The sequence below is a fragment of the Misgurnus anguillicaudatus genome, chromosome 8 (assembly GCF_027580225.2).
Source record: "Misgurnus anguillicaudatus chromosome 8, ASM2758022v2, whole genome shotgun sequence".
Lineage (NCBI taxonomy): Eukaryota > Metazoa > Chordata > Actinopteri > Cypriniformes > Cobitidae > Misgurnus > Misgurnus anguillicaudatus.
In genome coordinates, this window is record NC_073344.2 from 32,898,942 (window position 1) to 32,913,258 (window position 14,317).

Consider the following 14,317-nt stretch of genomic DNA (forward strand, 5'->3'; position numbering starts at 1 on the left):
GCAGCCTTCGGGTATAAGGAAAGTATCATATACGCAAAACAAAGTAGGCTCTTTGTAAACCAAACCTATCACATGTTATGAATGATTATGAATGATTTTAAATTATAGTACCCCTTTGAAAAAAGTAAAAAACAAAAAAGCTCTGAAAACTATCATTTTTTTGTAATATTTCCCCCCTTTTTTTTCTTTTCTGGTATTATATGTGACTAATACATAATGTTCATGTGTCATTGAACATAATGTGTTAAATACTTGATGTTGTTATTCAATAATTAAAACGTTCGGGAAAAAAAAGGCGGCAGCCTTCGACCCGATGACGTCATCCGAAAGCGCCACAACCTTTCACAACACTGTAAATGTAGCATATGATCTTTAAGTATTAATTTTTATCGTTTCTAGACATGCAGAGAGCCGTGAACTGTGCTGCGAGACACGACTACGGGCGATTGTTCTGTCCGTCGTACGTACGAAAATGTTTAGCTGTAAACAGAGTAAAAAATCTTCAGACAAAACACGCATGACAGCTGCTTTTTCTACACTTCACACAATTATGTCAAGCAAACACTTTTTTGTTATAAGAATATGTATGTATCTGTAACAGTTATTAAAAAAGAAGAGTGGAATTTGTGGTAAACTTAAATGTCTTTTTCTGTCTAATTTTGCTTTATTGAGTTTGTTATTTATGATCTTATTCGTGGTCTTTTGATCTTAAGACCTAATGCTATTTATTGTGATTACATATGCGTTACTTTATCATTAAAAAATGTCTATAAATGTCAATACAGTTCATGTGGCACTCATTGAATATTCTTTTAAAAATTATCCCATTATGTGCAAAGCTGTAAAACTTGAAAAAAGTTGAGAAAGTCTTAAACAAAATCTAGTTATGATTATTTAATTTTGTTCAGTCTCTACATGAATCCCCATAAAAAAGTTTGTGATGTTTTGATGACTTATTTGTTGTTTAGTGTTTGTTATTGCGTTTGGGTGCTTGCAGTAAATGGGTCCGTGTTAAGTAGAAGATACAGTGTCCTTCCTCCACCACTTGATGAAGAGGAGAAGGCCATGTTGGCGAGTATGCTAAGGGTTGACCACGCAGGAGAGTATGGAGCCAATCGTATCTACGCTGGGCAGATGGCTGTTCTCGGAAGAACTCAGACAGGTGCTCTAATCCAGGTATAATGGCATTTAATGTACATACGCTGCTGAGTCCACTGCAACACAGAATCGATGTTAATGTTTTTCACGTCACCAACAGCATATGTGGGACCAAGAGAAAATCCATTTGGAGAAGTTTAATGAGATCTTGGGTGAGCAACGGGTCCGACCGACATTAATGTTGCCACTGTGGAACATCTCGGGGTTTCTATTAGGTATGTCATTAAATATGCATGCTTATTTGTTTAGAAGTCAGGTGTACGAATGTAGTTTAATTTCATTTGCTTCTTTTCTCTGTGGCTGCAGGGGCCTGCACTGCTCTTCTAGGTAAAGAAGGGGCTATGGCCTGCACTGTTGCGGTAGAGGAAAGCATCTCTGAGCATTACAACAGCCAAATCCGAACGCTGATGGAGGTCGATCCGGAGAGATATAAAGAGCTACTTCAGGTATTGTTTGTGTCTATTAGGCATGCACTAATATAATTATAATATAATATAATATAATATATAATCTAGTGCTGGGCAAAGATTAATCGCGATTAATCGCATACAAAATAAAAGTGATTTTTGGCATAATATATGAGTATGTGCTGTGTGTAATTATTATGTATAAATAAATACACACACATTCATGTATGTATTTAAGAAACATTTACATGTTTATATATATTTATTTATATTTTTATATATTCTACATTAAATATAAATTTAAAAAATGTATATATAAGTAAAACAATTCTGAAATGAATATGTGAATGTGTGTGTGGTTAAATATACATAATAATTAGACACAGTACACGCACATATATTATGCCAAAAATCACTTTTATTTTGTATGCGATTAATCGCGATTAATCTTTGCGGCAGATTTTCCCACTATCGGACGGTTGTTTAAAAACAGCCAATGATCAAGGCACATCATATCATATTGACATGAACCCTACATGTTTTTGATTTAATCAGGTCATTAAAGAATTTCGTGATGATGAATTGGAACACCACGACACAGGATTGGAGAATGATGCTGAATCTGTGAGTCTTATATGTTGGGTTTAATCAATGTGACGTTTGTTTATGGTGTTTTGCAATATTTCTTAAAATATTTTTGTATTCTGCAGGTGCCAGGATATTTGGTTTTGAAAACACTCATACAAACCGGCTGTAAAGCTGCCATCTATATTTCTCAGCGTATATAAAGTGTTAACAGTTTTAACGATGCATGACATGTAAATATTGTTTTGTTTCTGTTATTCATGTACAGTAAACAGTTGATGTGAATGAGCACTCTTTAAAAGAGTCACTTACAGGTTTAACTGATGCTGAAAGAAAGTTGTGACAGTGACAATGTTTGAAGCTATTTTACAAAAATACAAACCATGACATGGCTTAAGTATTTCAAAAATGATTATAAAAGTGCCAGCTTGAGTTTGTGTGTGTGTTCAGTATTGAGGGGTAAACCAGACCTTTGCTTGTTTGTTTTTTTTAGTATGGCGCCACCTGTTGGTCATACAAATGCAACATACAACACCAAGGCTGTTTGCATCTGGATGATGATGTCAGTATTTTTTTTCTGAAAACAGAACCTAAATGTTAATGATTTTATCAGTTTTTTATCTGTAGCACTGACAATAGCTCAACTTTCTATAAAGACAGATATATTGTATGTTCAGCATGTGTACCTGTACAGTATGTGTCTTTAATAGGAGTCAAATTCGTGTCCTTGGCATGCTAGCACCATACTTAACTAAGAGACACATGAAAGTTAGAGCTGAACAATTTATCTCCCCTGTTAACCCTTTGCTTCACCTCACAGTAAATCAGATGGTTCAGTGCTTGGGTGACATCACCTTCCACCCATATAGCGCCCTGTACTAAACTACCAGTGAGCACTAGTTCCTTTGTATAAACAGTGACGTGTATGTTCATGAATCGCGTCCCCTAGTTTAGCTCCTGCTGCAAAATAATGGTTTAATATGAGTTGAAACAAGTCTTGTTATTGATTTGGTTTTAGAATAGGCATTAAATATTCAGAGATGCCACATTTATACACTGTAAAAAATTAAATGTTTAAGTTTAAACAACTTGACTTAAACAAGTCATTTAAACTTTCTTGACTAGTGAGTTGGTCAAATAAAAAAATAAAGTTGGGCTTAAGTTATTATAACAACTTTATTTTTATAATTAATAGCAACTTCTAACTTTAAAGGTGCCAAAGAATGCATTGATACAATATGTTACATTATTCTCTGATATTTACATAGATTTTATTAAGTGTCAAAATGATCCAGAGACAGTTTTACATGTCCATTTCCAACCCTAGGATTTGTCCCCAGAATGAAATGGTCTATTATTACCTTATTTGAAAGGGTCATGAATAATAAGGTTGAGCTCTGCTCTGATTGGCTGTTTCTCAGAGCGGCTCATTTCAGTAGCTCTGTGTGTAAACAGACCTTATGTTTGAGCTTGTATCAGACAAAGATACAGATTTTGAGGAATAAACAATAATTCGGAGAATAGATATTACAACTTTGTGTTTTTTTTCTGTATGGACCTGCGAAAGGTAACTGTAACGTCAGTAGTAGAACTTGAGCCTAAACTTTAGCTTAGAGCATTTACTAGCATATAGCACTAACACAGCAGTCAAACCTTTGTTTTTAGCATTGTAACAACATTGTAATTCTTTTAGGGGCAGTTTCCTGGACCAGGATTAGCTTAATCCAGGACTAGGCCTTAGTTTAATTAGGAAATATAACTAGTTTTAAACAACATGCCTTACTAAAAACATTACCTGTGTGCATTTTGAGGTAAAACAAAGGGCCCTGATGTATTTTAAGATATGTAAGTGCAAGCTGTTTTCAGTTTGGAGAGCTCTTAAATGTGTTTAAGTCTAGGACTAGTCTAATCGCTGTCCGGGAAACCGCCCCATAATGTGTAATTTAATGCTGGGGCATACAGTACATCACTGCTGCAATGGGTTGAGATTGGTTTTCCAACATTCTTTTGCATGCACAAGGTAAGAAAGGAATCAAAGTTTTTGAGGCTCACAATATGTCATTACCATGCACTTGTCAAATCAACATATTTTTATGTTACTTTAACTTAACAAATTAAGTTTAACAATTTCAAATTGTTTTTCTAAGTTATGTCAACTTAACACACACAGGTCAAAACTTAAAACAGTAAATTGAAAACTTGACTTGCAAAACCAAGTTGTTTAAACTTCATGCTGCATTTTTTACAGTGTGTACATAACTGTTTTACATTCTATGGCACCTTTAACTTAAAAGTTTCTTAATGGTATTAATGCAAACATACATTGATTTGTTGGTTCAACTTAAAAAGTAAGTGTTTGTGCTGTCTTAAATTTTCAGTTAATTAATTTAACTTAAAAATATACGTAAACTTAATTTTTTTTAAAGTCAACTAATATTTGTAATTAAGACATAATTTTAAGGCAGCACGAACACTTTTATTTAAGTTTATCCAACAAATCTTTTTTTGTTTACAGTGTACATAAATTCTAAAAGACGTATCTGTACAAACTAACTTATTTAAGACTGGTACTAAAGTTTTACTTGCATAAAATATTATTTTATATTGCTGCAGCCTTTGTTTGCCCATCAATTTTCTAGACCACAGCAGAATTTGCACACCTGAAAGACGACATGAGTCAGGAGATTATTTCTGTTTCAGATTAATAGTGCCGACAGCTTCAAAGCATGATGTAAGATGTTTAAAAAAGCAACAAGCATTGAACTGCATATTTGGCATCCATACTGGATGACAAAATTACCATGACAAACTATGAGTGATGACTTCAGCATGCCACAGGTGTTAATAACAGTAAACCATAAAAACCGACATCTATATTAAATCACTGTTTATAATGGAAGAAAGAGTGCTGTGTTAGCACAAAGATGTTTATAAAAATGACATGAAAATAGTAGGGTGTTTAAGTTTACATAATTGTTATGGACTATAAAAGTATTGTTATGTACCGGAACACTCTGTTAAGCAGATCTTTTTTTAACTTTGCAGTAATGATTGTGCCCGGTAATACAAACAAGTTGTCATTTGTCAGACCTGCATGTGAGAAATTTATCTTAGCGTAAGGCAAAATTTGTTGCTCTTTCTACTTCTTTGGATTTAAGAATTGTTTTTTTTCTTGGTTCTTACATGTAAAACGCTTTGAGAAGTAACATTGAAAGGTGCTATTTAAAATAAAGATATTATTATTATTATAATTTTTATTATTATAAACAGTCAGAGAGCAACAATCGTAAAACATTTTTGACTGAACAGCATATGTAATCCTAAGCTAAATATAAAGCTTTTTGAAGCTCTATTGCATTAGGGGTGCAAAAGATTATGGGTTTAAATCCCATACACAAGAATACACGTAAAAAAATGCAAAGTTAAAACAACTTGGTTTTGCAAGTCCACTTTGAAATTGTCAAACTTAAAGGTGCTCTAAGCGAATTTACCATAAACCATTTTTTGTTACATACAGTAAACATCTCCTCACTATCTGCTTCCTACCTGACTGCTGATCAAACTGTAAAAAACACACGATCTGTGTAGATAGCCCAGGCTCCACAAACGGCAATAACAACACAGTGGCCAAACCTAGCACCACGAAACAAAACAAAGTGTTCCAGCCAATAAACGACAAGAAGGATTTGGGGGTGGGGGTTGGGCGCGTTCATGAAAGCATGGAAGGGAGGGGGAGGAGTTAGCTACACTCCGTTTGTTTGAAAACAGTTCAAACATCAACAAAAAGTGATGTCGCACAGATTCGCTTAGAGCGCCTTTAATTTGTTAAAGTAACATAAACATATATGTTAAATATATGTTGATTTATGTTGATTTGACATCATGTTGATTTGACATCATTATGTTGATTTTACATCATGCAGCATGTTAAAACAATTTGGTTTTGCAAGTCAACCTATGTTTTGCTTGTAAAAAGTTGACATAACTTATAAAATCAAGTTGAAATCGTTTAACTTGAATGCATTGGATGCACTGTACGTTGCTTTGGATAAAAGTGTCTGCCAAATGCATAAATGTAAATCCTATAGATGAGTCCTCACAAGTTATTTACAATGTGTCATCTGTTGTCGTTTAGAGACAAATAAATGAAGCTCTTTTGCGCTTACATTTACGAGGAAACGCATTAAATCACAGGCTGCCTTTCCCACAGACAGACAGACAGACAGATGTTAATTCATAAATAATCTGTCTCACAGTCCATGTCTTTTGGATACTGGAGTTATGTGCAGGTGTCTGGGTATGAGATGTTTTGCCTAAACTCACCTCTCAAAGGAATTTACTTTATATTAAGGAAATCAGGACTTGCAAAAATTCAAAAGATTATGGCTCCTGTATCTGTGAAAAATCGCTGCTATAAATTTTAAGTGCATTGGCCATATAAATCCACACAAACCATAAAAACTTTCGGATACAGTTCATTTTGTTTCTTGGCAGCATCGAAGGCACCCAATGAATCATTGACTATAGCATTAAACACTCGCTGGCTCGAATCTATCCGGTCCAATAAAATTAATATGTATCTGATTTTTGTACTGACAATCTTGTTTTGTTTGTTATGAAAAATTAGGAATGCACCTATACAAAATTTCTTTGCCGATAGCGATATATTCAACTGCTTGTAATGATATCTGCTGCTATCCATAGATACTTATAGCTTTGCTTTTTTACTTCCTGTTTTAAATTATGTTGTCATTGCGACCCAATTAAAAATAATCACAGTTTTTTTGCGTCCCTTTTGACTGCCAGGATTTAATCTGCCCTGATCATTGGCTGTTTTTAAAAAATTAGCCGATGTCCAATAGTGGAGTCAATTTTCTATGCCGATATTGATTATATGCTGATACAACGGTGCATCACTAATGAAAATATCATACTGAAAAACATACAAATATAATTTAAGGTCAATAGAAGTCATGCAAGTGTGAAATGTATGTTTTCGCCTGAAAAGTCCGCTCCCCTTCTCCCTCTCATAATGGGAGAGGGAGGGTGTTACTGCGTCGAGTCGAAGTACTCCCAAAAGTGCTATTACGCCATAAAATATAGTTCCTCTTTAAATCCGCTTAGAAAAGCGCTACGTTTTATTTTGTACCACCAAACTTGCTCGTATAACTACTCGTCTTAAATAGGAAAAACGTTGATGTGTTTGGTCACTTCTAACTTTATCTCTAAATGGTACCATTGAATGAATGGGGCCAAGCCAAATGCCATCGAAGCGTCGCAGCGCGCTCCAGCGCTTACGTGCACGCACACAGATGATAGAGGGATGTATCAACAATTCTTAGTTAAGGTAATAACATATTTTAATATTGAAAATGAGTAGACTATTCCTTTAAGGTGAGTGCGTCTGCTGCATTCAGTTAATGACACGGGTATAAATAAAGTTTTTTTGACATTTAGCTACACGGTCAGCGTTATTTCTCTAAATAAGTGTAGGTAACTTGTAAGTTTAGATAACATAATTACAAAACCAGCAAATTATTGCATGCACATACTGTACAAAGCATGATTCATTTCAGAATGAGCACGTTTGTCATTAATACTAAATATGCTGTGGTCGGCCGCTGATCTGATACTGTATGAAGATGTATAATAACTGATTAAACGCAAAATGTACAATGTATTCAATAAATAACTATGTACATGCTTAGGACGTTTGTGTTGTAATAATGTACAGGGTAACTGCAGATATAAAAACGACGACTAAAGTGATGTTTTATAATTAAAATCTGAAAACGTCCATTGATTTAATAGAACGTTTGGGTATACCAACATGGCGGCGCAGTGGCTTCACAAGTGTGACGTCATGCGCAATCCAGTCATTTATATATCAGTTGTAACTACCCATTTATTTACCAGAATGAATTTACCAGTAAATACAAAAATGTGCTGTTCACACACGCAGTGACATTTCATCTTTTTACAGTAAGATATCATTCACACATCAGTATTAAAATAGAGAATGCGGAAGTTACCTGTGGCGCGCGGCCGGCGAGCTCAGTGTTGTATTTGTAAACAATGGTGGGTTATGACTTCATATCCATGTTCCGTATTTTGTTGTTTTCACATCTGTGGCAAACGCTAACGGTCGCGAAGTTGCTCATGACGTTAGGTGACGTCAAACGAAACCTGCATCTTAAACAGCTTTACAGAGGGATGTCGGCAATTTGGCAAATAGATGTTAAGCTGTTTTTAACAACTTTGGTGAAGAAAAGTAGACGTTAACTTCAGTTGTGCTTGACTTTTAAACAGTGTGTGTGTGTTAGTGCAGGGGTGAATGCATCATCTGTATCAAAACATTATGATTGGCCCTAAGCTGTCTGCGTGGTCTGACGTTGTTCCTTCTAAATGCCGATAATCTATATTTTTTCTTCACACATGGCGCTTACTGGTAAATTACTGGTAATCTTACAACCTCTCTTACTGGTAAATTGGCAGCACTGATTTACCAGAAAGGTTCTGTTCACACATGACCTATTAACTGCAATTTACCATAAATTTCCAGTAAAGACTGTATGTGTGAAAGGGACTGTGTTGACATCACTATCTGTATGTTTCACTAAGTTTTATAGGGTGAAACAGAAAGTGACCAAATACTTGCCTTAATTTGAAATTTAAAAGTATATCTTTAAGTTTATTTTTTAACCTAATGAACTTCTTTTTGTGGTGAAATACACATGAATGTGTTGATAAAGGTTTGTCTTTCAAAAGCACATTGATTCCTGAGATTTTACTGTGTAAAATAACAAGCTAACACTTTATTTTGATAGTCCACTTTAGACATTTGTGACCCTACCTGTGAAACCCCAGCTCAAGTCATTTTTTGGTGATTTATAATAAAATCATAATGTAATGAACATTCTGTTAAACTGAGTAAGGTCAAGGATTGAAATTGATGTTAAATCAATGATTGAAACCAAACCAAACTATAAGTAACTGCAACTATAGTCAATTGTCAGTAATTATTGACTAAGACAGAAATTTAAGTATAGTAACTTTGCAACTATGTCAACCACTTCCCTAACCCTATCCCTTACAGTCTACTAATATTATAGAGTTAGTTAACATAGTTGCAACATTATTTATATTTAGTAGAATGTCGAAAGTGGACTATTAACGTAAAGTCAACCAAATAACATGTATTCATATTAAGGCTTTACAAGTAAAACAAATGTAAATACATCAAACTAGTGACATAACTATGTTGTGGATTTGCTACAAATCCGTCATGCATATGAGCATGGCTGTAACCTTAGTATACAGAACAGGCATATGTACAAATGTATGGATGATTGTCTTTGTAAGTCATGACACTGTCGGAGAGCTTACAGTTGTGTTGGCACCTCCAGCGGCTGTGTTTCTGATCAGATGGGGCAGCTTATGTAAAGTCCCAGAGGGTGGCGTGACCCCAGGGAACATTAATCAGCGCATTTGACAGGACTGTGGCTTCACCAGCATAACTTCAAGGCCGTGTTTCTGCTCAGCTCTGTCATGAGCTTGTGCCGGCTCTTCAAGTTATTTAGCCCAAGCATTTGTTGAGGCCCACATGGATGAACTGATGATCAATAACAAAGCCTTACTGATGGATCCCACTACTGTCTAAATCAGGGCTTGGAAACATGCGAGTAAGACATAGAAGACATTGTGTGGTGGCATTGTTACATATCTGGAATGGTAACTTAGAGTTTGTAGGTTATACCAGGGAGGTTCATAATATGTGGAGAAACCATTAGTATTCCAGTAGCAGCGCAAGGGTCATAGGTTTGACCCCCAGGGAACACACATACTGCTAAAATACGGCTTGAATGCACTGTGTGGATAAAATTGTCTGCCAGATGCATACATTTAAATATTAATCAGTATTCCCCTATAACTTCAATAGCAAACGCATGATGCTCACAACTACAAAACAAAATGCCTGTGCCATGAGACCAATTTCCGTTAAACTGCAGGAATATTGTTGTATTACAAGGATATGCACAGTCCCAAGACGTTCACTAGTGGCAAATATTCTGAGTTGGGACTTTAAAGGCAGCCCAGGGGGGAATGTTAATTAACATTTTTAGGAGCATATTTTGAAATATGAATGAAGCACTGGTGAAACATATATAAATCTAAAAAATGTTGAAAACAATGGTGGTGTAGTTACATGACCCACCAGTTGGTGCTAATGGGGTTCAAATTAGCTATCGTGGTATTGTAAAATTGGGCAAAGCACTTCACCCAAAGATGCTCATACAGTGTCTGAAAAAAGGTTCCCAGCAAGCAGTTACTGGGGCGGAACCATTTTAAAAAGTACAGCTTTGCACCTAATGCTGCGTTCAGACCAGCCGCAATAGAGGCGGCAAAAGCGAATGATTTCAATGTTAAGTCAATGTAAAGACGCGTTCACGCGCGTCTGGAGGTCTCGTGGTGCGAATGAGGCTTTAGCGTGGCGGGTTAGACACGATTCTGCGTCATTAGCGCGTCTAGTTCGCGTGAATGCCGCGAATTGAGCGTTGCTGCGGGAAATGTGCGAGTTGAAAAATAGAACTTTGGCGAAAAAAACAAATAACAAATCAGGAGCTTGCTCTAGTAATGACGTGATTACAGAAAGCAAGCAGGGTCGCAGAAGCCTATGAAAGGCCCTCCCATGACGCGAATTTCCGCGTAAATGTCTCAATGAGTGGAATTCCACGCACGGCTTACACGGGCAAATGAAGCGAGTAACATTTTTGAGTGAACTCAAAATGTTCAAGCGGAAAATTAAACGGCTGCCGCGTTTGAGGTGTCACAATAGCCACGTTTGAGGCGTCAAAATTCACGTCTACCGCATCTAGTTTGCCGCTTGAACATTTTGAGTTTACTCGCTTCATTCTCACGTGTAAGCTGCGCGTGAAATTCTAGTCATCAAGACATTCACGCGGAAATTTGCGTCATGGGAGGGGCTTCTGCAACTCCCCTCGCTTCCTGTAATTACGTACTAGAGCAAGCTCCTGATTGGTTAACGTGATGCGTTTTTCCACGAATGAGGCGGAATCGCGTCCACCGCACCACGATTAAAGCCTTATTCGCGCCCTGAGACCTCCAGACACGCGACAACGTCTTTACATGGACTTAACATTGAAATCACTCGCCCTTGACGCCTCTACCACGGCTCGTCTGTACGCAGCATTAGAGTTTCAATAAATACATAATAAAGACTGCATATTAGTACCTTATAGTTACATATTAACTACAATCAGAGGACTTCAGAGGAACATATTTGTAATGAAGAGTGCATATTAGTACCTCGGAGTTATATAATAGTGTCTCAAAGGTACATATTTGTCATAAAGAGTGCATATTAGTACCTCATAGTTACATATTAGTGCCTCAGAGGAACATATTTGTAATAAAGAGTGCATGTTAGTACTTCAAAGTTACATAAAAGTGCCTCAAAGGGACATATTTGTAAGAAAGAGTGAACATTAGTACCTCATAGTGCCTTAGAGTTACACATTTGTAATAAAGAGTGCTTATTAGTACGTCAAAGTTATATAATAGTGCCTCAGAGGTACATTTTAGTAATAAAGAGTGCATATTATTACCTCTATGTTACAAATTACTACCCCATATTTACATATTTTGCATATTTGGGATAAAACGTGAATATTATTACCCCAGAGTTACATATTAGTGCCTAAGAGGTAATTTTTTGTAATAAAAAGTGCATATACCTCATAATATTAGTATCTTAAAGTTACATATATTAGTACCTCAGAAGTACACATTTGTAATAAAGTGTGCATAATAGTACCTCAAAGTTACATATTAGTTCCTCAGAGGTACATATTGGTACCAAATCTATACATATCTCTAGCTAAATGGTACATATTAGGACCTTTTAAATGGAACTGCCGTTGTAAAGGAATCAGACAATGATTATTTTACACAATAAATAATTAATCTAATGCACGTTTAAGCTTTTACACGACGAAAGTGACCTTTAAGTCCTGCGCTTGCTGCTGAACCCCAGAATTTAAGTCATGCCATTTATTCTCAATGGCTATTACATCACAGCGACTGCATGGACCATTAATCCCATTGACAGAAGGTTAGCATGTCATCTGCTTTAGCATTTAGCTTCGGTGCTTGCAGCCTTCAGTGGGCGTCTTGCACTTTGCACCAATCCAGCAAAGCCAGAGGTGTCAGTGTTGGTGACAAACAGCATTTCAGCAAAAATCATCACATCGTGACCGTGCAAGTCCCCCGCACCTTTGCGTACACATTTCTCTCTTGAGTGCACTGGTGACAGTCAAAGCTATCTAAGATTTACAAATGATCCCATCGCATGGTTCAATTCAACCTATAGCTCCAGCTTGGATCTACGTGTGCTCAACGATCCGAACACCTGCCTGGTGTATGAATTGTGGATGTTTAAGTCTCTGGCATTCAGTTTAGATGTTGATACCCTTTGGATCACGACCCTTTCACATTAGCGTGCACTGAAAATCACATGTATTACGCTTCTCAGAGGTGCGGCATGCTTTGATGCCTGTCAGTTGAGAAATGGACTCGCCTGCCTACAGCTTCAAATGCAGTGATGACACACAAACACATAAGTCTGCAAACAACATGTTGAGTCCTTAATGTCAGAAAATGACCTTGGGTGTATATTCAAAAAACACGTCTTAGTTTTGCACCGACCAAAGACTTGACCGCGAAGTCACACTGATAATTGAATAAAATGAGATGTTGCAGGCATCTGTTCCTCTTAGTGTCATTCTTGGTCAGCAGCCGCTTCAGGTTCAGACCCACAGACAAATTTTTGCAAATCTGCATCTGTCTTGCCAGTTTCTTCAAAATTCTATTGAAGCAGATATCAAAGACAAGCAATGCCATCTAAAAGCTTTTTTCAAAACGTTCTGGCTGTATTGGAAAATAAAGTGAAGGATTTACACCTTCTTTTCTCTGTTGTTCTGCATTTTGAGGTCTGCTACGCAGATTGTTGCAATGAATTCTGGGAAGACATAAGCATTGCGTGCTTCTAAATACAGAAGGAATGAAGAATGTTTTCAGCTCAGTAGATCAAATTCACAAAGCGATGTCATTTGATTAGCTGTTTAGACATTTTTTTATCTAAATATTTTCACGTATCTGAAGCATTTCTGGCAACACTTTAAAGCCTTCAGCTCTTTCAACACAATGAAAGGTACAAACATCTCAAGCTTTAGTACCTGCAAAACCTAAGACCACAGTTGCATCAAAAAATTCAACACAATGTATAAAATCTTTTTATAGTATAGTTTCAAAGTATAAAACTTGTATAGTAACAATTACAGTTAACAGATTGTGAAAGTATATCCATATTTAAAGGTGTTGTGTGTAGATTTTTCAGTCCTCAGCTTACCCCTCCCTTCCGAAACGCATAGTGATGTCATCATCTGGGACACCGTAGGAACAAAATGCCTCCTGTAGAGCAGTTTGTCTGTTTAGGGCTACTGTAGAAACATTTCGGCGCAAAATGGCAACTTCCATGTAAGGGGACCCGCAGTGTACCGTATTTTCCAGACTATAAGTCGCTCCAGAGTAAAGTCTTCGCATCAGTCAAAAATGCGTTTTGTACGTTGAGTTTATTTAAAAAATGATTTCACAAAATCCAAGCCGAAGAACAGACATTTAATCTGGAAAGGCAAGTTATTCAACTAAACAATAGCACAGAACAGCAGGCTGAATAGGTGTCCTTACATGTTAAAGTAACATAAACAGTTATTTACACGATACACAATAGCATACAGAACATAACTGGGAGGTAAATTAACACGACAAGCCAAATCAAGTTCAAAAAGGTCCCGAAGTCATTCCCCATCACTGAATCCATTGAATTACATAAATACGGGAGCAGCATAGAGCGGACTCTCGCGGCTGTAGACGGTAATGGTTTCTCTTGGTTCATATGAAATAATTTTGACGAAGTTGCACCTGACTTGTAGGACCCGCCAAACTATGAAAAAAGTGTCACTTATAGTCCAGAAAATATGGTATGTAGATAAAAAACGGCTTATTTGTTTACATGCATACTTACATTATCCGTAAATGTTCGGAATTCAGAGAATTTTATATTTTTACCAGCACTCAACCTTTTGTCA

At 36.5% G+C, this 14,317-nt stretch overlaps 1 protein-coding gene across 1 annotated transcript; it reads left to right on the forward strand.

The window, feature by feature from the left end:
- The first annotated feature begins 304 nt into the window (after window positions 1-304).
- Window positions 305-2,582, forward strand: coq7 (coenzyme Q7 homolog, ubiquinone (yeast)). Its single transcript, XM_073870717.1, has 6 exons — window positions 305-490; window positions 996-1,176; window positions 1,259-1,373; window positions 1,465-1,604; window positions 2,121-2,189; window positions 2,276-2,582. Exons 1-6 carry the CDS (start codon window positions 402-404, stop codon window positions 2,351-2,353), a joined length of 672 nt encoding a protein of 223 aa, XP_073726818.1. The 5' UTR covers window positions 305-401; the 3' UTR covers window positions 2,354-2,582.
- Window positions 2,583-14,317: the final 11,735 nt, after the last annotated feature.